General features: G+C 38.3%; 1 protein-coding gene across 5 annotated transcripts in view; it reads right to left on the bottom strand.

Moving 5' to 3' along the window:
• The window catches only part of SNX27 (sorting nexin 27), a 65,093-nt gene that overhangs the window by 24,772 nt on the left and 12,980 nt on the right, over nt 1-27,341 (bottom strand). For all 5 annotated transcript variants that reach the window (XM_040626748.1, XM_040626744.1, XM_040626746.1 and 2 more), the window contains exons 2-4: nt 17,602-17,833; nt 2,070-2,262; nt 429-493 (exon numbers count right to left, since the gene is read on the bottom strand). In XM_040626748.1, the coding sequence (XP_040482682.1) occupies nt 429-493; nt 2,070-2,262; nt 17,602-17,833 (490 nt within the window). The remainder of the gene's footprint in view (nt 1-428; nt 494-2,069; nt 2,263-17,601; nt 17,834-27,341) is intronic.

The raw sequence follows: 27,341 nt of genomic DNA on the forward strand, positions 1-27,341 counted from the left end.
ACATGTATCAAAACATCAAGTAGTATACTTGAAATACAGACGGATCTTATTTGGCAATTCTATCTCAATAAGACTGAAAAAAAAAAAAGACTTAGCTCTTACCTATAGGTAGTTCACAGTCTAGTGATAATTTGATGATATGTATAAAAAATTAGAGAATGAGAGAGCAACAAGGTGATGACTGGGTGGTCCTGACTGCGAAAGTTCTTAGTGGAATGAAAAACCAATGCCCTGAGTATCAGGGAAAGCGTCAAAGAGAAGGTGAACCTAGCACTAGGTCTTGAAAGATAAGCAGCGTACAGAAGAAAGGGAAATTGAAAAACTAGTCATTTGGGGAATTCATGGCAATTCAATCTATAATCGATATCTTTATTTTCCCCCACAAGGAGCCAAGAGGTAAACAGTCACTGAAGGGAGTATTCACATACCTCATCTGATTCTGATAGGAACTCCTGCATGATGTCACTCTCACCAATGACTCGTATTGAGCACACTGTAGAAAGCAAAAATAGAATCTGGCATGAGGCCCTAAAATCAAGACTTTAAAGTCAAGAACATATCGAGTTTTAAGTGTAAATCTTCAGTAGCAGGCAATGCAGAGGTGATATGCCATTCCTGACATATGACATGTTAAGGCACAACAAACATTCACATAAATATGAACTAGAACAGAGGAATGATAGGATGTTCAAAGATGTAGCTTGCTAAAAATATTAAACATAGCCAAAGGAAGTCACCCCAAAAAAGAGAAAGTTCAGTAAATTTAACTTTGCAATCTCATGTGAACTAAGACCAAGTCAGACAACAGAGCAAGGATACAGTCAATTAGGAATAAAGCAAACACAAAACTGAAATACAAAAGGGAAAATGTCTGCTTGGCTTAGGAATCAGTCCAGTCAGAGAACCACAAGCAGTTAAAACCACTTTGGAAAAAATGTGTAGGTAATTAAGTATTAAGCTCAGCACATCTTCTCACCTCACTAACTTTAGCTTCAAGAAAACCAAAAAAACGAAAAAGAAAAAAAGGAAGGGAGGAAGGAAAGCAGGTAAGTAGCTACTTGTCTAAATCTAAGAAAGTTAATTTCCTGACACTCATGAGAATGTTAAGTTATACTGATGATTTTACTTCATTTCATCAAAAAAAATTTATGCCCTTTTTCATTTCCCAAGGGCTGTGTTTAGAGGCCATTCCATGTTAGAAAAAAGCTAAAAACAGATGAGGAAGTCTCACTAACTTCTACAAGGGAAATACTTTTTTCTTCAGGGATAGGGCCCTATACTAAAGTTAAAAAAAAATTCAACTAGGTCAATTAGTTCCTATACAAGGACAAAGAATTAATAAATATCACGTAAGACCATTATTCTATTAAATTAGTATTTTTTTTAAAAAAAAGCCTGTTGCACAGCTGGCAAATTACATAACTCCACAATGTAGTGAAGCCAGATCTCTTCTCTGAGCCACAAAATGAACCATCTTATTCTGGAGATCCAGGTCATTTCTCCTTGCCTTTCCAATAAGCAAATGTTTCAACATCCACATCCCAGATTTCTGATATACTATTTGGAAGTCCTGAGATAACAAGCAGGTTTCAATACTTCAACCTATAATCTGCTTAGATCAACAGCACCTTAGATTACCTACAACTTGGCACCTGTAAGAGGAAAAAGGAGTTTTCAAGTAGGATACGCCAGTGAACTGAGAATCATTTTAACAAAAATGTTTTAAATAATGTCCACTTAGTTTCCAAATCAATGCAGCATGTTGATGTGTCTGTCTGTATGTGTTTGCTGGCAAATAATACAACCCTATAAATAAAGGTCCCTAATGCATCAAAAACTACACACTTTTCTGTTGTTAAGTGCTCACCAAGTCAATGAAATAGACTATTAATCCCTGGACATTTCAGTCTCGGCTTCAAAGCTCAGATCATTCAACATCAACGGTCAGAGAAATGTGATTTACTTTCACTATTGAGTTTAAGGAAACTTAGCTACGGAGTTTAAGAGTTGTAGCATATACCTAGACTCCATGTCTACTTAAGATAGTAGAGTTTAATAGGCCAGCTTACCTTTTTCTAGATATTCTTCCAACCCCCGACGTCGGGCATCTAGTTGCTGTTCTGATAAAGAGAACGGCCACTTTCCTGGAAGTCGGGGAAATGTAAAGTTGGCAAACTCTCTCTTCAGGTTCTGGTGTAGGATGGCAAACTCCCGGTACCGCTTAGAACACAGCTGCCTCCCTGCCATATAAACATTGTATACCTGGTGAGGGGAAAGAACAAAAAAAAAAAAAGAAAGAAAGAAAAGAAACACAAAAAAACCTACTTACTACAAATTAAATCACAGAATCATCTAAAGTCAAGCTCAAATACTGGTAAAGTATCTGCTATGTACTTAACAGAGATTGTGTTCATGGTCACTGTAAAATAAGACTTACTTTTAATAAACATGCGAAAAATGATATGTACAACAGAGTGTTCCTCCTTTCAAGTGGCCCATGATTTTATTTTTGCTATTAAAATTACCTCCAACACGTTGTTTCAAATATCTTCAAAGGCAATTATCAGCTTTTAAGAGTGGATTTTATTTTCAGAAATTTAAGTCATTCAAAGCCAACGTGGTAAATCTAGTGAATGAACAAGCAAGCAAACTTAGAGATGTACAAAGTGAGGGTTGACTAGAAAGCAATGTGACTGATATCTGTGTGTGGCCCAAACCTCAAAGGAAGTTCTAAAAATGATGTAATAGTATCATTTTGTTAGCAAAATGTTTTCGTTGCAAAAACTCCTTTCCTGAAGTCAGATATCTTTAGTTTTGTTCTTCCTTCCATCATTAAAACAGGGTTAACAAAAAGTTGAAGAATAAATGTATTCTAAGGACGACCCTGTAATTACAGAGTTAATACTCCTCAAGAAGAAATGGTTAGATTTTTGTCTGTTGGTCACAGATACATGCCAAGCTTCTAGAACAGGGTGTGGAACATAGCAGGTACTCAGTAAATATCTGATGAAGAAATAAATGGATATATGTGAAATTCTTGAATATGTACCCTCATAAAGGAAAGTGACAGAACGTACAATCCAAAAACATCTAATAATCCAAGTTACTTTGTATTCTCAGAATATAACAAATGAGGCAGAGATGGAAAAACTGGCCCCAAATCACATTTACTGGTTTTGCAAAAATCATTCCAAATTTTAATTGTGCACAAAACAGATCATCTACTCAAGGAATCAAGAGTTAATCACTGAGACTGTATAGGCCAAAACCTTTCCTTCAAAGCTCAAGAAGTATCTTTCCCATGCTTCTGTGATTTAGGACGTATGAATTAAATGCAAAAATAAAATAATTTATTCATTCAAGACTTCTCTCCCATAACTCTCCACCTGTTTCCTCCCCAATTAAAAGCAAAGCCACTAATCACTATGAAACAGTCTCCAAGGATGTCTATGATCCTGATCAATGAGCTTTCTTCCTGTGATTATCACTCAAAGTTGTAATGAATCACATATATTAGCAAGTATTCCCATCACTGCCTCCTGAAGTACAAATGCATAAAACAGAGAACAGCATTCCCCTTAGACAAGACCCCAGTTCTCTTCAGGGCAGGCAGTCTTATGAAGTCTTATTCAGTCAATCTGGTCTTGTATACTTCCTTCTCAAACTAAACTATCCAAATTTCTCAATAACATCACCATTCCGTTGCTTAAAAAGCAAGTCCATAACACTATGGGTGATACATATCAGCCTGAGTTCCTCATACTAGGTAGGAAGGAAGGGAGGGAGGTAAAACTAGCTGGTGACACTGCTGGTTCAAAGATATTCCCCAATGTCTTTTTCCAAGGAAGAGTAGAGTAGGTCTTTGATAATGCACATGAAGACTACGACTGCTTTCTCCCAAGGTGATCACTTGAGTGACCTCAAGTCCAGTAAAACATTTCCTAGGGTAAAAAGAATGCTACAGCCTGAGAGGCTTTTGTGATAATTTCAACAAGAAACCTGAAAAGTTGATTCAACTTTCAGTTTCTTTATAAAGTGAGAAGAGCAATATCAACTAGCCTCTCATCTACCTCCCCACCACTCCCAATTTAAATGTGGCGTCAAGGCAACAGAAATACAAATAATCCGGATGCTTGACAGTTCTGTAATACTTCAATGCAGGTCGGAATGGCTTCCACAAGAGCCAAACCATTTTTAAATTACTGTGTTTAGCAAATGAGAAACATACAAAAAGATCACCAAAGATTGTTTTGTTCTTCACTGGTCCTTAAAATTAACCAAGGTCTACTAGTATTCATATTTCCCTGGTTTGGACACACTTGTCCGCAAAAAAAAATGACTGATTCACTGAGTGCATGCTGAGGTCTTCTGCCTAAAACTCAAGAATGTCCACAGTCTATGAGAAATGCCCATAGTCTCGGGATGCCTATGTGGCTCAGTCAGTTAAGCGTCTGCCTTTGGCTCAAGTCATGATCCCAGGGTTCTGGGATCGAGTCCTGCATCAGGCTCCTTGCTCAGCAGGGAGCCTGCTTCTCCCTCTGCCTGCCGCTTCCCCTATTTGTGTGGTCTCTAATAAATAAATAAATAAAATCTTTTAAAAAAATGCCCATAGTCTCATTACAAACGAGAATGTCTATCAAAAAATATATTCTCTGGACTTGAAGAGGAACATAATCAAATAGGAACTAAAGAAATACACAGGCAGGCAGTGCTTCTAGGATCTTTCTACCTTAATTTAAACCCTACAACTGGCTGGCTCCTCAATGGAATTAGATGAAGTTAGTCTAGCTTGCAATAGTACACTAAATTTTATGATCACTGGTCACTTTCTTCTCCAACTGACCATATCCCAAAAGACTTCAAGTTGGAATGTTCAGACTGCAAAGCCAGTTGTCTGAGGTAACAAGTTTCTTTCCTTTCTTTCCATTCCTTCCTTTCCTTCTTTCTTCCCTTCCTTCCTCTCTTTCTTTTGTTTCATACTGGGGGGGTTATTGAGGGCTTCCATTTTCACTCCTCAATAGATTGTATGTATTTATCATATGCTTCTTCACTCATTATTGTATCCAATTCTGAAGGATTACTGAGTGTTACCTTGATCAGCCAACCATCTTCGTAAAGGATTTGTTGACAAGTCTTGGATTTTCTGCAAGAGTTTCATTAATTTCAGTTACTTCTCCTGATAGAGGAGAGTAGAGTTCAACAGGGAAAAAATATGGGTGGGGAAAGTATAAAACTTATCTCTCAGTGATCTAATTTTGTTTCTCTGGATTCTGCAGGTCAAAGTTTCACTAAAATTCAGCTTCGAAATAATTTCTAGTATGTAAATGCTGAAAATCCACGCCATGCCATTTCTCTCTCTAGCCTCATGACTTAATTCTATGTAATGAATGCCAGAAGATGGTGACTGACAAATTCTTTTCTTTCGCTTTTTTTTTAAATAGGCTCCATGCCCAATGTGGAGCTTGAACTCACAACCCTGAGATTAAGTCTTGTGCTCTACTAAGTCAGCCAGGTGCCCTGTAACTGACAAAATCTTACAATGAGTACAACCCACTGCAGGGAAAGCAATTCTATTAACATTTGGGCTCTGTATTCAGTAGCAAAACTGAAATTCCAGATATCAGAGATCTCCATTTTGTTGGTTCCTTAGACCCCCCACCTATAGATTTCTTAAGGCTTTGAAATGGTAATGTCTCATCCTATGTAGGATCTGAATACTAAAAAGTTCTCATTTTCTCAAATCTCTAGTAAGTGACAGGAGTTGTGCTATTAAACACACAGAAGAGAATCTCCTTACATAATGCAAAAGTGATTAGAAAAAAAATAGAATGATGACATTTTGGCAATATCACCCAAGTTCAACTTCCAAAAGTCAAATAGATGCTGTCCTGGTTCCCGCTATTGCTCTGGATGAATCTTCAATGTACATTATGACCAACAAATTGTTTCCAACACCACCCTATTTAATCTTATGTTTAGCTGAAAATTCATCTTAAAAAAACTACATTATTTGCCATTCACAAGCTGCTTATAAAGTAAAAGGAGATACAGCACTCTTAGTTGATTTCTGGGTAAAATGTGTGTGATCCTTAACTCCAGGATTTTTCCCAAATGCTGAAGTATTTAGGCTTTTTCTTGAAACTAAAATGCATAAAAGCCACAATATGCTCTTAAATAACTTAGGTTTCTTGTGTGTGCGTGCATGCACGCATATGTGTATTTTCCCTAAGATGGATCATATATGGTCTCTGTTACTTTTTTTTCTTTATTTGGACCTCAGGTGTACAGAACTGGATTAATCATAATCCTTGGTTCACAACACAGTCTCATTATGGCAAGCTCTTTGTTTGGATATTTAATCAGTATTTTTCACCTTGCAAAAAGTACACTATAAGCTAAGACCCTAACAATAATTTCTTTTTTTTTTTTATAGATTTTATTTATTTATTTGACAGAGAGACAGCCAGCGAGAGAGGGAACACAAGCAGGGGGAGTGGGAGAGGAAGAAGCAGGCTCCCAGCGGAGAAGCCTGATGTGGGGCTCGATCCCAGATCACCGGGATCACACCCTGAGCCGAAGCCAGCCGCTTAACGACTGCGCCACCCAGGCGCCCCACCTGACAATAATTTCTAACCATAGTCCGCCACCTTGATGCCCTCTCCCTGCTTCCCTGACCCCCAAAATTAACATATTCAATCATGTTCATCATTCCCTTGCTTTTCTTTTTATGGTATTTTTCTGTATGTATAAGTAATCCTTAAATTTTTATTTTTTATTTTAATTTTTAAAGAGTATTTTAGTTTTAATGGAATATTACAAAAAGAAAAAAATCTTGCCATTTGCAAAGATGTGAATGGATGTGGGACTAGAGGGTATTACGCTAAGGGAAATAAGTCAATCGGAGAAAGATAAATACCATATGAATTCATCATATGCAGAATTTAAGAAACAAAACAGATGCACGTAGGGGAAGGGAAGGAAAAATAAGATGAAAATTGAAAAGGAGGCAAAATAAAAGACACTGAACTCTAGGAAACAAATGAGGGTTGCTGGAGGGGAGGTGGATGGGGGGGAAGGGATAATTGGGCGATGGGCATTAAGGAGGACACTTCATGTAATGACCACTGGGTAGTTATATGCAACTGATGAATCACTAAATTCTACCTCTGAAACTAATAAAAAAAAGGGTGGGGGGGAGTATTTTAGTTTTATAAAAAGGTTATCATGCAGAGTGAGACCTTTCATGGCTTATTTTTTTCCCTTAGTCTCAACCACAATGTTACGTACCTTTGTGGTTTATTCTGTTGTATATAACAGTTTGTTGTTTTGCTTTTAAAATATCTGTTATCCTGTTGATGGGCACTTGGGTTGCTACTGGGTTTTTGCTATCATGAACAAATACTGCTATGAGCTTGTATACATGCCCTCTGTTGTACATATATAAGAGATTCTCTTAGGTTTACTAAGAGTAGAACTGCAAGGTTATAAGGTATGGGAATAATCAACCTAAAGAGATAACATCAATTTATACTCCTTTCAGTAAAACATAAAAAGATCCTCTAATTTCTTGCCAATGGGGAACGGGTGTGAAAAGATTTCTCACTGTGGTCCTACTTTACATTTCTCTACTGTTTCATCTAATAATGTTGATCATCTCTTCACATATTTATTGGCCATGTGAGTGTCCTCTTCTATAAAATACACATTCATATATTTTGTTCAGTGTTACATTGAGTTTTTGTGCTTTTCTCATTGATTTGTAGAGTTCATTATAAGTTCTTGACAATCTTTTTCATTGTATACTGCATCTTCTACTGGGTCATTTGTCTTCTCACTTTATTATGTAACTTAATTTTTAAAAATTTCTCAGTTTTACGGAGTCCAATTTATCAATATTTTTATAACCAATGCTTTCTGTGTTAAACTCTTTGCTATACCCAGCATCAAAAACCTATTTACCCATACTTTCTACTAAGAGCTTTTAATTTTTTTATTTTGTCATTTAAGTCCTTAATCCACCTGGAATCAGATTTTATAAAAAGTATGAAGCAGGGTTCCACTGGTATTTCTTTTAAAATCATGAATATTGAAAATGAAATTTTAATTGAATTACCTATAAATAAAAATATTCTGTTTTTATAGGATAATCTGGGAACTTCTGAATGGTCTGGAATTAACCTCCCACACTAAACACCTAGAAAACTGGGCAAAACATAGGAAACAACTATTTTTTGGACACTGGACAACAGGCAAGTAAGAACTGTGATCCCTGAGAAAAGGGAAACAAAAAAGATGAGCCCTACCATAACCTAGGGTTTCTGTCTAGAGGTGGCTCCTGAACTGCACCTCGGACAGGGCATCCAAACAGCATGGCAACTTCACTGAGTGTGGAGACAGAGACTAGAGCTCAGGGAGGCCAAAGCAGCTAGAATTTGGACAGAGTACACAAGAGGTGGGGAGCGAAAGAGAGACAGTGCTCCAGAAATTTGCATAGGATCCCCGTGAATTCTGGCTGAATAGCAATTTGAGGAAAGAACTATTACCAGGGTGAGCTGTAAATAACAATTACTGGAGTTCAAAGAGCATCTGGAGTCATTTGACTTCCCTACAGCCAGAATAGAGCTCTCCCTTGAATCTCCACGGCATTCAAAAGAACTCAAAAGTGCCATGCTTTAGGAGTAGAGCTAAATTAGCTCTAAGAGTAAAGGCTACTCTATGCTCACCTTAAAAGAGCTTAAAGACAAACCTGAAAAAGGATCAAAGTAATCTATAAGTAACTTAGCTGCATGCCAGCAAAAAAGAAAAAGAAAAAAAAAAAAAGAGAAAAAGAAAAAACTCTAACATTCTTTAAAGGAATATAACCAAATCTAACACACAGTAACATTAAATTAACAGGGTGCAATACCCCATCAAAAATTACTAGACATATAAAGAACATGAAAATTTGACCTATAACCTCAAGAAAACTCAGTCAGTAGGAGACTCAGAAATGACAGAAACAAAAGTAGTAGCAGACAAATACATTAAGCAGCTCTCACTGACTGCTTCTGTTTAGGATTTAGGAAGCTGCAAGAAAAGTAATCCCACTCCAGAGATAAGAGATTTCCCATGCACTTATAAGTCTTCCCCATGGGCGTCTTGTGTTCACAAGAAAACTAGAGACAGAGCAGGACACTAGAAATGGGCTACTGTGGCAGTGCAGGCATTAGAGAGGTGCTTGGCAATTGTTGGGGGAGAGAGACAATGCCCCACCTACCTCCCCTAGACCCTTCTCTTCTATTAAGCAACAGCCTTAAGCCCTTGGGGGGATGGGCAGCAAATCCTCTCATTCAGAGGGCACTGGCAAAGATCCACTGCTTCTGGGGAAAAACTAAAAGCAAAAACCCTCTACTCCTTACTCCTGGTGAGAGGCAGGAAATCATCTTAGGCCCAAGTTCCTTTTTTTTTTTTTTAAGATTTATTTATTCATTCGACAGAGAGAGAGACAGCCAGTGAGAGAGGGAATACAAGCAGGGGGAGTGGAAGAGGAAGAAGCAGGCTCCCAGCAGAGGAGCCTGACGTGGGGCTCGATCCCAGAACGCCAGGATCACGCCCTGAGCCGAAGGCAGCCACTTAACTACTGAGCCACCCAGGCGCCCCAGGCCCAAGTTCCTATACTGATACTAAGTAGAGTCTGCTACAGCTAGAGGAGGGACAAGAAACTCTTCCAAGACTAACCACAGATACAAGGCAGAGTTTAGCTGTGATAAGGAAGAAGGGCAGAAAAACTAAAAAAAAGTCTCACTCCCAAGACACAGGCACAGGGTCTGTGTGGACCCTGTCTAAGATGGAAGCTGGACCAGATAACAGAGAACTCCCACTACAAATCTAGCCTAAATAAAAAAACAAGAGCAGTCCACCAATGGGGGATAGGCAAAGGTGGAGAGAACTTGTCTGTGGTACAGGCAATGCAGGGGCAGCTAAAAGTTGAGAGGGAGGGGAGAGCAAAACACAGAAAAACAGAGCCTCTGACCCCAGCCCCCACTCTAAGCATAAAGCTGCCTAGAGGAATTTGAAGCCTATGACACAATAAAGATACCAAAGCCAAAACAACACCCAGATCCCCGAAAGAAGAAGACATGTGCATATTTTCAGGTTCAAATACTATTTACTTCAGTCTCTACTTTTCTACACATGATGCCTGGCACTCAATCATATATTACAGGACAAAAAAGTAAGACAAAGAAAAACCACTTATGTCAAGAGGTAAGGCAATCTCAGAGATAGCTAAGTGTCAAAACTATCAGGCAGGGACCTTAAATAACTATGATTCATACATTAAAAGATCTAATGGAAAAGGTAGACAACATGTGTAAACAGATGGAGAATTTCAGGGGAAATGATAGAAATAAAAAACATGATATCAGAGATGAAGAATTTCTCTGACAAGTTAACAGTAGGCTGGACACAGCTAAGGAAATAATCAGTGAACTTGAAAACAGGGTTATAAATATTACAGAAAGAAAGAAAGAAAGAAAGAAAGAAAGAAAGAAAGAAAGAAAGAAAGAAAGAAAGAAAGAAAGAAAGAGAGGGAGGAAGGAAGGAAGGAAGGAAGGAAGACAGACAGACAGACAAACCAGAATAGAGCATCCAAAAGCTGTAGGACAATATCAAACAGTCTAACATACATGTAATTGGAATCTCAGAAGGACAAGAGAAAAAGAACATAGCTAAGAAATATTTGATGACATACTGGCCGAGAATTTTTGAAAAATAATGACACCAAACCACAGAGCTATAAAATTTAGAAAACCCCAAGCAGGATAAAGACTAAAAAAGACCTAGCTTTGAAGTTTAAAAACTTTGAAGGTCACTATAAAGGGTTAAAACTACATAAAGAGGAACAAAACTAAAATAAGCAGGCCTCTCACTTCTCACCAGACACTATGCAGGCCAGTAGACTAGAGTCACATTTTTAAAGTACTGAAAGAAAAAAATCATCAACTCAGAATCTTCTACCAGGTAAAAATATCTTTCAAACATAAAGGCGAAATAGACTTTTTCAGACCAACAAAAGCTAAGAGAATTCATTGCCCACAGATCTGCACTATAAGAACATTAACGGAAATTCTTCAGGCAGAAGCAACAGGAATCCAGATGGAAACTGAATTTACACAAAGGAATGAAGGACACCAGAAATGGTAAATATGTGAGTAAATATAAAAGAACCCCTTCCTCAATTTTAATCTCTTATATTGTTTAAAGCAAAGATAACAACAAAGTAACATGGAATTTATAACACATACAGAAGTAAATGTATGACAACAGCACAAAGGACGAGGGAAGGAAATGATATATACTGTTGTAAAAGCCTTTTATTATATGAGAAGTATACTATATTATTTAAAGGTAATATTTATAAAGATGTATACTACAAACCTGGAACAACCACTAAGAAAATAAAACAATAAATTATATCTAATAATACAATAGTGGAGATAAAATAGGATCATTAAAAAAACACCCCAGGGGCTCCTGGGTTGTTGAGTCAGTTGAGCGGATATCCTGACTCTTGATTTTGGCTCAGGTCATCAACTCAGGGTTGTGAAATTGAGCCCCATATCAGGCTCTGTGCTGCTTGGGATTCTCTCTTCCTCTGCCCCTCTTCACTCATGCCCTCTCTCTCTCTCAAAACAACAACAACAACAACAACAACAACAACAACAACAGCAACAACTCCATTGGGGCGACTGGCTGGCTCAGTTGGTAGAGCATGCGACCTTGCTCTCAGGGTTATAAATTCAAGACCCAAGGTAAGATTACTTAAAAAATAAAACAAAATCTAAAAAAATACTCCATTAATCAAAAAGAAGGCAGGAAAGGAGGAAAAAAGGAATAGAGAACAGATGAGATACAGTTAACAAAGAATAATATGGTAGTTATAAACCTAACTATATCAATAAATCAAATGAAATATAAGTAGACTACAGACTCCAAATAAAAGACTAAAATTGCCAAATTGGATAAAAAAGCAAGACACAGGGGCGCCTGGGTGGCACAGAGGTTAAGCGTCTGCCTTCGGCTCAGGGCATGATCCCAGTGTTATGAGATCGAGGCCCACATCAAGCTCCTCCTCTAGAAGCCTGCTTCTTCCTCTCCCACTCCCCCTGCTTGTGTTCCCTCTCTCTCTGGCTGTCTCTATCTCTGTCGAATAAAAAAATAAAATCTTTAAAAAAAAAAAAAAGCAAGACACAAGTATATGTTGTCTATAAGACACTCACCTTAAGTATGCTATATACGTAAGTAAACGGATGGAAAAGATATCCAATGAAAACAATAATCAAAAGAAAGGTGGGGGGCACCTAGGTGGCTCAGTCAGTTAAGCAGCGGACTCTTGATTTTGGCTAAGGTCATGATCTTGGAGTTCTGGGATCAAGCCCTATGTTGGGCTCCCCGCTCAGTGGGGACTCTGCTGCGGGGGGGGCGGGGGGATTCTCCCTCTCACTCTGCCCCTCCCCGCCACCCCACGTGCACAATTTCTCAAATAATAAATCTTAAAAAGAAAAATAAAAGGTGAAGCAGCTATTAGTGGCTATATGATAATATCAGAGAAAGACTTCAGAACAAAGAGTATTATAGAAAATAAAGAGATATTTCATTCTCAAAGGAGCCAATTCATCAAGAAGGCAACAGCTTCATTATATATTTAAAAAAAAAAAATTGAGGGGCACCTGGGTGGCGCATTCGTTAAGTGTCTGCCTTCGGCTCAGGGCGTGATCCCAGCGTTCTGGGATCGAGCCCCACATCAGGCTCCTCCGCTAGGAGCCTGCTTCTTCCTCTCCCACTCCCCCTGCTTGTGTTCCCTCTCTTGCTGGCTGTCTCTGTCAAATAAATAAATAAAATCTTAAAAAAAAAATTGATGGGGGGCGCCTGGGTGGCACAGCGGTTAAGCGTCTGCCTCGCTCAGGGCGTGATCCCAGTGTTATGGATCGAGCCCCACATCAGGCTCTTCCGCTATGAGCCTGCCTCTTCCTCTCCCACTCCCCCTGCTTGTGTTCCCTCTCTCGCTGGCTGTCTCTATCTCTGTCGAATAAATAAATAAAATCTTTAAAAAAAAAAAAAATTGATGGAACTGAAGATTCCCCTAAAGACCAACCTTCCAGTGATAACAACTACAAACTCTAGACAAAATGCAAAAGCCAATTACTTGAAGGATTCTGAATACTACACTTAAATGGAAAGAGACTGCAGAGGGGAGTCAAAACATGGAGTACCCCACAGGGCTGGGAGGAGTTCCTGCTTTTAGGGGGGTCTGCTCTGATAGTGGGCATCAGTCACAAAGCAGCCTGACTTAGGCAACTAAAATTCCAATAGAAACTCTGACATTTTGCTGTCTGGAGGAAAGAGAGAAAAGATTCTAGGCAACCATGGCTGCCACCAGAATGAGTGGACAATTCCAGAAGAGAGAAACAGAGAAAAGGATGCCTTAATTCTGTGAATGAAGACCACATACTTCTCATACTGATCCTTCCCTGAATGATATACATCGAGAACAGACTCCAACTAGCATAGAAACATCCGAAAGAACTGAACTGACACGTGAAGTACAGCCCACAGGTGGCACTGCTTACAGTTAATTGCCAGGTAAAACAAAACATCAACATTTTTCAGAGGAATATCACACAACTCTGGGCCTACACAATGCAACATTCACAATATGCAAGATACAATCCAAAATTACTCACTGTATAAAAGAACCAGGAGGCTATTCCCTTTTCAAGGGAAAAGACACTAAACAGAGGACAACCTCAAAATAACATAAATATTGAAATGTTCAGACATAACCAATGGAACAGAATACAGAAACAGAACTATATATATATATATATATTCAATTGATCTTCAACATTTAATAAAGCCAAGGTATTTCAATGGGGAAAAGATATTCTTTTTCAACACAGGTTGCCGAAACAGCTGGATATCTATATGGGGGGAAAAATCTTGACCCTGGGGCGCCTGGGTGGCTCAGTCGTTAACCGTCTGTCAGCTCAGGTCATGATCCCAGAGTCCTGGGATCAAACCCCACATCCGGCTCCCTGCTCGGTAAGCCTGCTTCTCCCTCTCCCTACTCCCCCTGCTTGTGTTCTCTGTCAAATAAATGAAAATAAAATCTTAAAAAAAAAAAAATCTTGACCCCTATATCATAGTGTTGATACAAGAATCAACTCTGAATGGATCCCAGACCTAAACATAAGAGTGAAAACTATGACACAGCCACTTTTTGGGGAACAGTTCGGCATTTCCTCAAAAGGTTAAAACATAAGAGTTACCATATGACCCAGTAATTCCACTTCTACGTAATATCTAAGAGAAACGAAAACATATATCCACATAAAAAACTGTACATACATACTCAAAACAGCATTATTCCTAACAGCCAAAAAGTAGAAATGACCCAGATGTCCATCAACTGAAGAAGAGAGAAACTAAATGAGGCACATCCAGACAATGGAATGTTACTAGGCTGATACATGCTACAACATGGATAAACCCTAGAACACATTATGATTTCATTTATACGGAATATCCAGAACAGACAAATCTATAAAGACAAAGATTTGTAGGGAGCAGATGGGAGGTTTGGAGGATGGTGGCTAAAAGGTATAGCCTTTCTGAGGTGATAAAAATGTTCTAAAATTGACTGCGGTAATGGTTGCACTACTCTGGGAACAAACTAAAAACCACTGAATTATGTATACCTAAGGTGTACAATTGCTGGTATGTGAACCACACCTCAATAAAGTTTTTGTACAGAGAGTTAAAACTATAAAACTTTTACAAGAAAACAAAAGATCTGTGTCCTTGGGTTAGGCAGATGTCTTAGAACATGAATTACCCATAAATGAACAAAACAGACAAACTGGACATCAAAATTTAAAATTTTGTTCTTTGAAAGACTCTGTTAAAAATAAAATAAAAAGGATGTCCTTCGACAGATGAATGGATAAAGAAGATGTGGTTCATATACGCAATGGAATATTACTTAGCCATCAGAAAGGATGATTACCCACCATTTGCATCAACAGGGATGGAACTGGAGGGGATTTGCTAAGTGAAATAAGTCAAGCAGAGAAAGACAATTATCATATGGTTTGACTCACATGGAACATAAGGAATAGCGCAGAGGACTGTAGGAGAAGGGAGGGAAAACTGAATGGGAAGAAATCAGAGAGGGAGACAAACCATGAGAGACTCTCGACTCCGGGAACCAAACTGAGGGTTACAGAAGGGAGGAGGGTGAGGGGATGGGATAATCGGGTGATGAGTATTAAGGAAGGCATGTGTGGTGATGAGCAATGGGTGTTATACCCAACTAATGAATCACTGAACACTACATCAAAAATTCATGATGTACTATATGCTGGCTAATTGAACATAATAATAAAAAATTAAAAATAAAAATAAAATAAAAAGGCAAGCCACAGCCTGGGAAAAATACCTTACAAAACACCTCTCTGATAAAGGACTCCAAATACACAAAGAACTCTTAACAACAAAATAAGAAGATAAGCAATTTAAGTTTTAAAATGGGAGGGGCGCCTGGGTGGCTCAGGTCATGATCTCAGGGTCCTGGAATCGAGCCCTGTGATCAGCTCCATGCTCAGCAAGGAGTCCACTTCTCCCTCTTTCTCTGCCCCTGCCCTACTTCTTCTCTCGTCCTCATGCTCTCTCTCTCAAATAAATAAAATCTTTTTTTTAAAAAAAAAAAAAGGTTAAACTTTCATTTACCATATGACCTTGCAATTCCACTTCTAGCTACTCAGGAGAAATGAAAACATACATCTACATAAAGCCCCATATATTAATGTTATTTCATGGCAGCTTTAGTCATAATAGCCCCAAACTGCAAACAACCCAAACATGCATCAACAAGTCACTGGATAAACAAATTGCAGTAAATTTATCCAATTAAAAATTAATTGCAATTAAAAGGAACAAACTACTGATACAGGCAACATGTATCACTCTTAAAAAGACTACACTAAATGAACAAAGCCAGACACCAAAAACTACTTATTATATGATTCTGTTGATTTGACATCCTAGAAAAGACAAAATATACTAACAGGAAGCTGATCAGTGGTCGACAGGGATGGGGTTATGAGGAGAGGACTGACTGCAAAGGGTCACAAGGGAACTTTCTGGGGTGGTGAAAATGTTCTGTATCTTGATTGTGATGATGGTGATTATAAAACTATGTACATTTATCCAAACTCATGAAACTGGACATTCAACATGGGTGAATGTTAATGTAGGTAAATTATGCTCAATAATGTTGATTTTCATAAAAGGGACAATCAGTAGTTTCATTCCTTTTCTGAAGTCTACAGAGGTTCCCCAAGGTCTCAGGTAATTCCCAAAGGTCTCAACTTCCAATCTGCTCCACTTTTAGGAGCTGACCTTGATTTCTACTTTTTACACGCCTTATGATTCAAAGTATAGCACCTTCGAAACACAGAACTGTAAACTTTGTGTAAATGGCTCTGAGAATCCATAGACCAAGCTGACATAAACTATGCTATGTGCTATCATCATCAGCTAAATTAAAGATGCAGTCGAACATCACTTGATCTTTCTGAACTTTTCTGAATTCTTTGCTTGCTTTTCTCATCTCTCCACTAAAAAGAATTTATCATAAATGTCCTGTGGCTCATTCCTATACAGGGAACAAATCCCAGTTTCAGAGACTGCAACTTTAGTCAGCAGTGCGGCCTGAAACACGTGTAGTCTGTTTGCCGATACCTAACACAACTCACTGCGCTTTCTACAAAGAATAATGAATTTCTCATATCAACACTCCCCAAATAATCAAAGGCTAATAAAGCACACCTCAATCAAGAGAAAAAGTAAGTAGATTGGGCTACCAGCAGCTATTAGGTTTTGAGGAACAAGCAAAGGTACTCAAAAAAGGGCTGGCACATGTCACCCAGAACTCAGGGTGGGCTTTCCTGCACATCTACAACAGCAGCAGGCTGGAAATGCACAGAATGGTTCATGTGAACTGGAGTCAGAGTATAACTAGGACCCTGCGGAAAACCAAGTTAATAATTCACGCAGATATCTCCAAAGAAAACAAAAAAGAACAAGACGTGGAGAGGAGTGTAAGGCATTTGTAGGTCCTGATGTGGACAAATTCTGTATTACCCAAATGTTTTGGAAGACACCACCTTCTGAAATTCATCTTCCTCTATACCTCTACAGAGTCAATTGTAAGTAAGAGACTGCTATTAGCAAAAAGATATGGCAACCAATAAAAGAATAAACAAATAAAACCAACTTAACACATGCTTACAACAGGCCAGAATGCAAACTTAAAACTGTCTGGAAAGAAAATGGAATTATACTTAAGCAGAAATAGAAATCCTCTTCATTACTGTACTTCACCCCCTGCAAAAAATTATGGTCAGTGTCTTTTATTTATGTGTGAACCCATCTTCCTGGTAGACAAACTGATCTAGGTTGCGGTGATTACTTCTAGTGCTCTAATATATATCATAAATGACGAGGCTGGGGGGAAATAAAAGCTAAATGTTTTGAGGATTGATTTGGGCTGACACTCACCACAAACTTCTCACCATTCTGCTCCACATGTTTGTATGTGGGGACCGATATGGGCACTGCTTGCTTTTCTGTGTAATCATAAAATGATTGTCCCAACGAGTCGTCACTGGGATCTAGGTTATCTGCCTCATGTGGAGGTACAGATAACACTGTCAAGATCAATTCCTTCTCGCCTGCTCGGATCAGGTCCACCACCTGCTTGTGTGTCGCCCCCTCAACATTCACGCCGTTCCTAAGGGGAAAAAGCGAAAAAGAAATCCCATAAACCAGAAGGGTCCAAACACCTTATATCTCCACCCTCCTGCCCCGACTCCAGTGTCACGCAGTATGAACCATAAAATCAAGATTAATTTGGTTCCAGAAAAGCTGTTTATATTTTTATAGATCATAACGTGAAAAAGTGTTTGTGAATTTATGGCAGGGAGAAAAAATGGAAACAGGTGAGAGAACCTGCCCTTCCTCTATGCTAGAATCCCACACACAGCTTCAGGAAAGCACATGGGGAAGTTGCAGAGGAAACAAAGCTTTCAAAGCTAATTTCCTCATCCTAACCAAGCATGTATACAATACAATCAAAGTGTCTTCTAACAATGCTGCCATTTGAACTCTACTTAGTTCTTTTTAAACCTCCTAAAATTTCTGTTAGAAGAAATTTTTCACAAAATGCATTCCTTTAATTTGTAAAGACTCGAAAGTATGACTCAAGGTAATTTTCACATCTATAACTGATTTCACCCCATATCTCCAAATCAGGCAATTTAATTTTCCTTTATACCAAGTTTCATCACCTTGGGAGTTAGGTGGTATATATCTTCATACAAATAATTTCTTTTATCACTTGGTTCTTAAAAAGGCAATTTTGAAATTTCATTATGTGAACCAACTTCCTTTGTCCTCCCAATTATATCAATTAATCCCTCTTAGCATTCTATCTACTATTCTTTCTGTTCTGTGCTATCTCACTTAAAGCCCTGTGTCATCAGTTCAAACTAAAAAAACCTACATCTGAAGTTATATAGTAAATCAACCTACTCATTCTCTTCCCTGTTTCACTAGATAAAAAAGCTGCAACTAGGAAAAGTACAAGGTTTGGAAGAACAATAATTTTGTCAAGAAAGATGCTGAGTTTCACAAAATTCACTCAGCAAACTGAACTACCTTCCTACAATGCTGACCCTGCCTGCTGTCTCAGCAAAAACCACTAGGCAGCTAGCTGACCTGGAGGTTCCCTCCACGGCTATCCCCCGAGAGTTAGGAAACATACACCTGGCTGGCCTTTAGTCAATGTGATAAAAGCTTATCTACTACCCTTTAGAGTTAAGCTCTTTTTCAGTTGCAAACCATTAGGGATTTTTCCTTCCTGAAAATGATGCTAAGTTTAGTAACAGGCCTTCCACAAACTTTTCAGTCACTGGAATTGTTTCTGTCAAACTCTGGTATCTGAAACATCCATTTATATAAACAGAACAGGCAGGAGATCACCCTGCTAAGCCTCCTTCCTTTTGGGTTTAACAATCTAATCAGTAAAATCAGCACTCTAGACATTTCACAAACTAAATCTAACTTATACACACAAAAAAATCAGTAATTTTACAATTGACTAGCTATAGAAAAAAATAAAAGCACCCCTTCCACTGATGGAAATTTGGGCTTTTAAAATTTGGATCAGGTCAAACTAGTAATCAGAAAAAAAATGCTCAACTCTGATCACACAGCTAGATAGTAAAACAGAGAAAAAATGGGCTTTAAAGCTATGGGTTCAAATCTTGGCCCTGCCTTTGGTACAGGCACTGGTCTTAACTAAGTCATTTAACCTTTCTTAGCATTATTTTCTGCATCTGTAAAATGGGGACAATAATAAGCCTCTAAAAGGATTGTTGTGAGGATTAATGTAATGAAACATGTAAGTCACTGGGAATAATACCTAAACACTTGCATTAGAAGGTATAATAAGAAAGTAGTGTGTAGCTGTTGAAAAAATGTTGGCTGAAGAAGAAATGGAAACCTGAAGTTGGGGATTGCCAAAGGATTTCATCTAAATCTTTAGTCTTATTAGTAGTTCTGACAAAATGTTTTGCTGGCAGAAGAAATAAAATTGAAAAAGCAAAAATTAGAAATCAACATAGAGAACTTCATCTACCGCAAGGAATCTTAGCTTACTCATGAATACCCTTAAAAAATTTTTTTTAACAAAGTAGGGAAAACTCACTTTAAGACACTGAAAATCTTGGATACTAGAACAAGATTTTTATGTTAGTATAATCAATTTTATGAAGTACACATTTATTAAAAAAAGTTTAACTACTATGCTCAAATCTTATGTTTCAGCTCCCCTGTTTTTTCCCCTTTAAAAGATCTTTAATCTGGGGTATTCTGTCAATAGGCCAGGGGTTGCTGAACACCTATAGCATTTGTCTGTATAACTGTATTTGTGCATATACGTATTTTTCCCCCTGAGTATGGGGTCCACAGCTTCCACTGGCTTCAAAAGTTCTTAACCAGAAAGATTAAGAACTATTGCTTTCAATGCACACTTCTCCACCCATTCAGTTTTCAAGTTAGACTACACTGTTCCTGGGTCACTTAAAAAACAAGCCCCAAAAGTCATCAGAGAAACTTAACTGAAGCTTACTCCAAGAGCCAGGGAGCAAGGGAGTTTGCTTAGTTTCACTTCTTTATCAGAAAGACCAAGCTTCAAATTGACTATCATCCCAAGAACCGAAAGAAAGAAAGAAAGAAAGAAAGAAAGAAAGAAAGAAAGAAAGAAAGGGAAAGAAAGAAAGAAAAGAGAAAGACAGGAACGAACTACCAGTGTCACATTCTAAACACACTTGTGCTAATGTTTATTTGGTTCAACTATAAAAGGAATGCTATACATTCCACAATTTAATACAAGGCTGGAAATTCCTTCATTCTTCAAAGAATGAAATGAGGTCAGTAAAAACCCCAGGACGTTTAATTTCAAAAAGGGCCTTCCCTCCTCAAGAATTAAGAGGCCTTCACAATCATAAAAATGTTTATATGATATCCTCTTTTCCACAAGAATGCCACTATACCAAGCTCTAATTAAGTGTGGCCCAAATTTGGACAATTCTAAAGACATAAATGTAAACTATAAATTCTGCAATAAAGGAAACTTCCAGCAGTAGACTTCTGGTTCAAAGCATGGGTTCTAGAGTCAGACAGACTTGGGTTTGAGTACCATTTGTGCCATTTAACAGATGAGACGTTGATAAATTATTCAATCTCACTAAACCTCAGTTTCCTAATCCATAAAATGGTGCTAATAATACCTATAGCTAACAGAATGAGAACTAAAATGAGATAAAGCTTTAGAACATGGTAACCATTCAATAAATGATAGCTATTCATGTGATAGTATTATCAGTTGGGCAAGCAGGTTAGTAGCATATTGGCTTCCTGATGACACAAATCCTTTCCATCACCGATCTCCCTTGCCTTTCTTCTTTGTCATATAATCTAGCTGGAATTCATTTGAAAATAAATGATCAAGCTCTCAACCTACACTGACCCATCACAAGAAGGGAATCATCTTCATAAGACCACTGCATCAGAGAACCACCTAGTCCTACACCACACAAAAGTAACTACTTCCCAATGCGTCCTACTCATCTATGTTCTTCTATAAAGAAAGGGAACGGCTTGGCGTGCTTGGGTGGCACAGCGGTTGGGCGTCTGCCTTCAGCTCAGGGTGTGATCCCGGCGTTATGGGATCGAGCCCCACATCAGGCTCCTCTGCTGTGAGCCTGCTTCTTCCTCTCCCACTCCCCCTGCTTGTGTTCCCTCTCCCGCTAGCTGTCTCTATCTCTGTCAAATAAATAAAATCTTTAAAAAAAAAAAAAAAGGAACGGCTTAAACACACTATCAAAACATTTTCAGCAGATATGTGATTAAACAAATACAACCAAATGTTAATTATAAAATCTAGGTGGTAGGTATGCAGGTATTCACTGTGTATTTCCTTCAACTTTTCTGCATGTTTGAAATTTTTCATAATAAAATGTGAGGGGGAAAAAAAAGGCTAGTAAAAAACTGCAACAATCCACAAATAAGACCAAAATTTTGTTTAAGTAACTAGATAATACCTAAAACTTACTCTGTGTTTTCAGCATTATAAAAATATACCTAATAATTTTTTAAAAATTCTCATTTTTTACATAAGACCAAAATCTAGCCCAATCAGAGGCCTTCAGCTAGCTAATAAGAGTGGCTTTAGATAAGACTCTTGTTCAACTAAAGTTAGCCAGCTGGGGAAATTGTAAAGCTAATATAAACACTCTGAAAAGCAAGAAAAAAAGCTCTAAATAGTCAGGGTTTGTATACTGTGAAGGAAGTTTCAGTATATACTAAATATGGATGGAAACATGACGGAGCCAATCACTAAATGCACCATAGCAAGGAGCCATTCTGTGTGGTAAGCAGAATATCATCTTGACCCCCTGTGACATTTAAGAAAGTAATTAAAGGGCAATTAGTCCCTCAGAGGCAGCCTGTAAAAAAATAGACAATAAATTCCTATAACTGCAAGCAATATGATATAGTTTTCAATTATGTCTATTAAAACACAGCGGCTACATGCCCACAAGTATGGTTAAAATAAAAAAGAGGACAAAACCAACTTTTGCCAAAGATGTAGAAGAACTGGAATTCTCATACATTGCTGATGGGAGCATAAAGCAAAAACAATCTGGCAATTCCTTATAAAATTAAACACGTATTTACTATATGACCTAATAAATGCCATTCCTAGGTATTTATCCAAGACAAATGAAAACATATCCACACAAACAATTGCTGTTGAATGTTCACTGAGGCTTTATTCATAATAGTCCAAAGCTAAAAACAGCCCAATATCAAAAGGTGAACAGATTAAAAAAAAAATTGTGGCATATTCATGCAATGGACTGTTACTCAGCAATAAAAAGGACCAAATTACTGATATCCACAACAACATGCATGAATCTCAAAAACACAATGAGCAAAAGAAGTGAGACAGAAAAGGGCCTGATTGATTTGATTCCATCACCTACTTGAAGTACCAGAAGAGGCAAAACTATTCTACAGTGGTAAAATCAGATCAGTGGCTGTCTGGGGGCAGAGGTAAATACCGAATGCAAAGGAACACAAGGAAGCTTTCGGAAATGAGGGAAGTGTTCTATCTCTTGATTGGGGTGGTGGTTAAATGGGTCTATACCTTAGTCAAAACTCAAACTCTGCACTTTAGCTGTGTGCACCTGAGCTGTGTGCATCTGATCATACGTAAATTAAACCTCAATACAGCTGATTTAAAAATAAAAATTACTGGGGCACCTGACTGGCTCAGTAGGTGGGGCATGTGACTTTTTTTTTTTTTTTTTAAGATTTTATTTGTTTATTTGACAGAGAGAGACAGCCAGTGAGAGAGGGAACACAAGCAGGGGGAGTGGGAGAGGAAGAAGCAGGCTCCCAGCAGAGGAGCCTGATGTGGGGCTCGATCCCAGAACGCCGGGATCACGCCCTGAGCTGAAGGCAGATGCTTAACGACTGAGCCACCCAGGTGCCCCAGGGCATGTGACTCTTGATCTAAGGGTTGTGAGTTCAAGTCCCATGCTGGGTATAGATACTTAAAAATAAAATCTTTAAAAAAATAAAAAATAAAACCTTTAAGCACGCAATTTTTGTTCTTAGGATCGTGAGTTCAAGCCCCACATTTTAAGTAATCAAGAGATTACTTAAAAATTAAATCTTAGGGGCGCCTGGGTGGCACAGCGGTTAAGCGTCTGCCTTCGGCTCAGGGCGTGATCCCTGCGTTGTGGGATCAAGCCCCACATCAGGCTCCTCTGCTATGAGCCTGCTTCTTCCTCTCCCACTCCCCCTGCTTGTGTTCCCTCTCTCGCTGGCTGTCTCTATCTCTGTCAAATAAATAAATAAAATCTTTAAAAAAAAATTAAATCTTAAAAAAAATTATTATACAATATCCTCATTTATAAATGTGAAATAGTAGTCCTTCATCAGAGTGAAACATAATCCCTATTCTACTTTTAGATTACTCTGAATAAAGACATTGAAGTACATCTAGCAAATGGACCATACAATTCTTTTTCCGGATTTTTATTTTTAGGATTTATTTGAGAGCAAGTGAGCGAGCATGGGATGGAGCACAGCGGGAGGGAGAGAGGAAGAAGGAGAGAGAATCTCCAGCAGACTCTGCACTGAACACAAGCCCAATGCAGAGCTCAATCTCACGACCCTGAGATCACAACCTGAGCCAAAACCAAGAGTCAGACACTTGACTAAGCTACCCAGGCAGCCCTGGACCAATTATTCTTAAAAAATATCTACAAAGATTATATGTAACATAACATGGAAAAGTCCTTATACTATGTTAAATGCAAAATACTGTCTATTGTGATTATGAGCACATAAAATACTTTTGCCCAAGAAAAGGCACAATGTGTAAAATACGAAAATAGTTGAATTAGGGTGACTAGAATTATGAGTAGTTTTTAAGAATTTTACATATCTGTTATTTCTTCAATTGCACAAAGCTTTTTAAACAACCTCCCTACTTTCTTCACAATATATCTTCTTAGAATTTGGGTGAAGACTCAGAAGTTGGAGAAAAACAGACCCCCAACACATCAGAAGAGAGACACTTCCTTTGACTTTTCACTGGTTCATTGCCCAGTTAGTGGGTACACAGCAATACTAGACACCAGACTATAAAAACAAGGAATTACTCTTGAAATGTGAAGATCTGTCCTTTCTAAGTTTGCAGTTAAAGCAACTGACTGGCTTAGATTGGCTCCTTTTCATCTAACTCTGCCTCCTTGCTATCTTACTCAGGCAAACAATCAAGTCAGAGAATATTTTTATTGACTAATTGTCTTAGCAATCAGGCTGTACTTTGCCCTTAAACTCAAGATTAGAGATTCAAACATGCGTAAGCCGAACATTGCCAAAAGAAGTGAAGCTTGGATGCATCTACACAAAATTACTACTCCGGACCACTAAATAAATTTTTTGGAATTTGTTTCAGAAATAATAACATTTTGCATCTTACATTTTAAAACACCTAATTTATTGATAGGAAAAGAGAAGTATAACTAGAGAATGTAAATGGCCAAAGGTTTCTAAAATGTTTGAGCTTTTTCCAATAAACAGCAAATCTTGTCAACAATTTAAAAAGTACAAAATTATGGGGTGCCTGGGTGGCTCAGTAGTTAAGTGTCTGCCTTCGGCTCAGGTCATGATCCTAGTATCCTTGGATTGAGCCCTGCATCAGGATCCCTGCTCAGCTGGGAGCCTGCTTCTCCCTTTCCCTCTGCTGCTCCCCCTGCTTGTGCTCTCTACCTCTCTCTGTCAAACACATAAATAAAATCTTTTTTTAAAAAAAAAGTGGATTATAAAATGCAACTTCTAAAAGGTAACAGGAGATAATCTAGGGTATGGCAAAGAGATTCTAGATATAACAACAAAAACATGATCTATGAAAGAAAAAAATTGCTAGGCTGAACTTTGCTCTGTGAAAGATACTGTTAAGAGAATGAAAAACAAGCCACAGCCTGGAGAAAAAAAATATGGAAAATGCATATCTGATAAAGGACTTGTATTCAAAATATAGAAAGAACTTTTAAAATTCAACAATAAAAAAACAAATAACCCAATTACAAACTGGACAAAAGATATGAACAGACATCTCCCCAAAGAAGATATACAGATGACAAATAAGAATATGAAAAGTGGGGGCGCCTGGGTGGCACAGCGGTTAGGCGTCTGCCTTCGGCTCAGGGCATGATCCCAGCGTTGTGGGATCGAGCCCCACATCAGGCTACTCCGCTATGAGACTGCTTCCTCCTCTCCCACTCCCCCTGCTTGTGTTCCCTCTCTCGCTGGCTGTCTCTATCTGTGTTAAATAAATAAATAAAATCTTTAAAAAAAAAAAAAAAGAATATGAAAAGTGGGGCGCCTGGGTGGCTCAGTGGGTTAAGTGTCTGTCTTCAGCTCAGGTCATGATCCTAGGGTTCTGGGATCAAGCCCCATGTCAGGCTCCCTGCTCAGTGAAAATCTAGGGGAAAAAAGAACATGAAAATTTACTCAACATCATTCATCATTAGAGAATTGCAAATCAAAACAAGATACTACACACCTATTTGAAAAGCTAAAATCCAAAAAAACTAATGACACCAAATGCTGGTGAAGATGTGGAAACAAGAGCAACTCATTCACTGTTGGTGGGAATGTAAAACGGTATGGACACTTTGGAATACAAACTGATAGTTTCTTAAAAAGCCAAACAGTTTCAACCATAAGATCCAGCAATCACTACTAGGTATTCACCCAATTGACTTGAAAGCTTATATTTATGTGAAAACCCGCACACAAGTGTTTATACTGGCTTTATTCATAATTGTCAAAACCTGAAAACAATCAAGATACGCTTTGTAAGTGAATGGATAAACCAAACTGTGGTACATCCAGACAATGGAATATTCAGCTACAAAAAGAAATGAGCTATGAAGTCACAGAAAGACATGGTGTAGGGGGAGAGACCTTAAATGCATATGCTGAGGGAAAGAAGATAATCTGAAAAGGCCATATACTGTATGATTCTAATTATATGACATTCCGGAAAACGCAAAGATCAGTGTGTTGCCAGGGGCGTGGAGGGAGGGGAAGTATGAATAAGTGAAGCACAGGGGATTTTTAGGGCAGTGAAACTATTTTGTATGACACTGTAACAGCACAAACATAACATAATACATTTGTCAAAACTTATGGAACTTTACAACACAAAGAATAAACCTTAATGTATGCAAATTTTTTAAAAATCAGCTAGTAGGTTGGGAGAATCCCAGACTGTGACAAGAGCATTTAACCGTATTTCAAATGGATATCAAACAACCTCACTGAAGGGAGTGGGGGAAAAGGTACAGACCTAAGACACTGGAATGAATTCTGTAAGACAAAGGCAAAAGGGACTGCACTATACTCTAGTCGATAAAATTGCTTCCCCAGGGTACAAGTTACCAACTGCTATACGTGTATACTGGAATTGAACAATTAAGTAAATGAATGATGAACGTGGGGAGCCAAATTTCTCACTGTTGAAGTGGAAACGTACAGATCTGCAAGGGGGGGCGACAAAGAATGCATATGGTAATGGAGTGACGCTACAGGCTCAGTAAGAACTCATGTGTACCGTAATATACAGATGGTCATGTACAGAAATGGTTATAGACATCTGTACATACAGGGGTTAACACACACGTATATTCTTTGGCCGTCAGCTGAGAGGACCTGAAAGAAGTTATACCCTAGTAGCTGCCACCACATCTGGCACCCAGATCTTGATTCCTAATACTATTCCCCAATAAAAAGAACTAGGACCCTTTGGAGAAATGGTTGATTCCAGGATTGGGGCATGAAATACACAACATGAGCCTGGAGCTTTTGGTAGTGCCAGAGAGTAAAGAAATACTCAAAAACAAAACAAAACAAGCCAAACATTAATGGGGGGTATGGCAAAAGGCACAGGGGCCGACTGAAAGACCTACCAGTGGTCAAAGCTGGAACAACTGGAGCAATAAAATAAAGCGGTATTGGATTATATAACCCATATTATAAAGTAAGTATCCATGAGTCCATAATGATATAAATGACTGAATAAATTAATACATGGGGGAGAAGAGGCATCCTTCTCCTATGCAGAACAATTCTAACTACATTATACAGATACT

This window comes from Ursus maritimus, unplaced genomic scaffold, assembly GCF_017311325.1.
Source record: "Ursus maritimus isolate PB19 unplaced genomic scaffold, ASM1731132v1 scaffold_12, whole genome shotgun sequence".
Classification (NCBI taxonomy): Eukaryota; Metazoa; Chordata; class Mammalia; order Carnivora; family Ursidae; genus Ursus; species Ursus maritimus.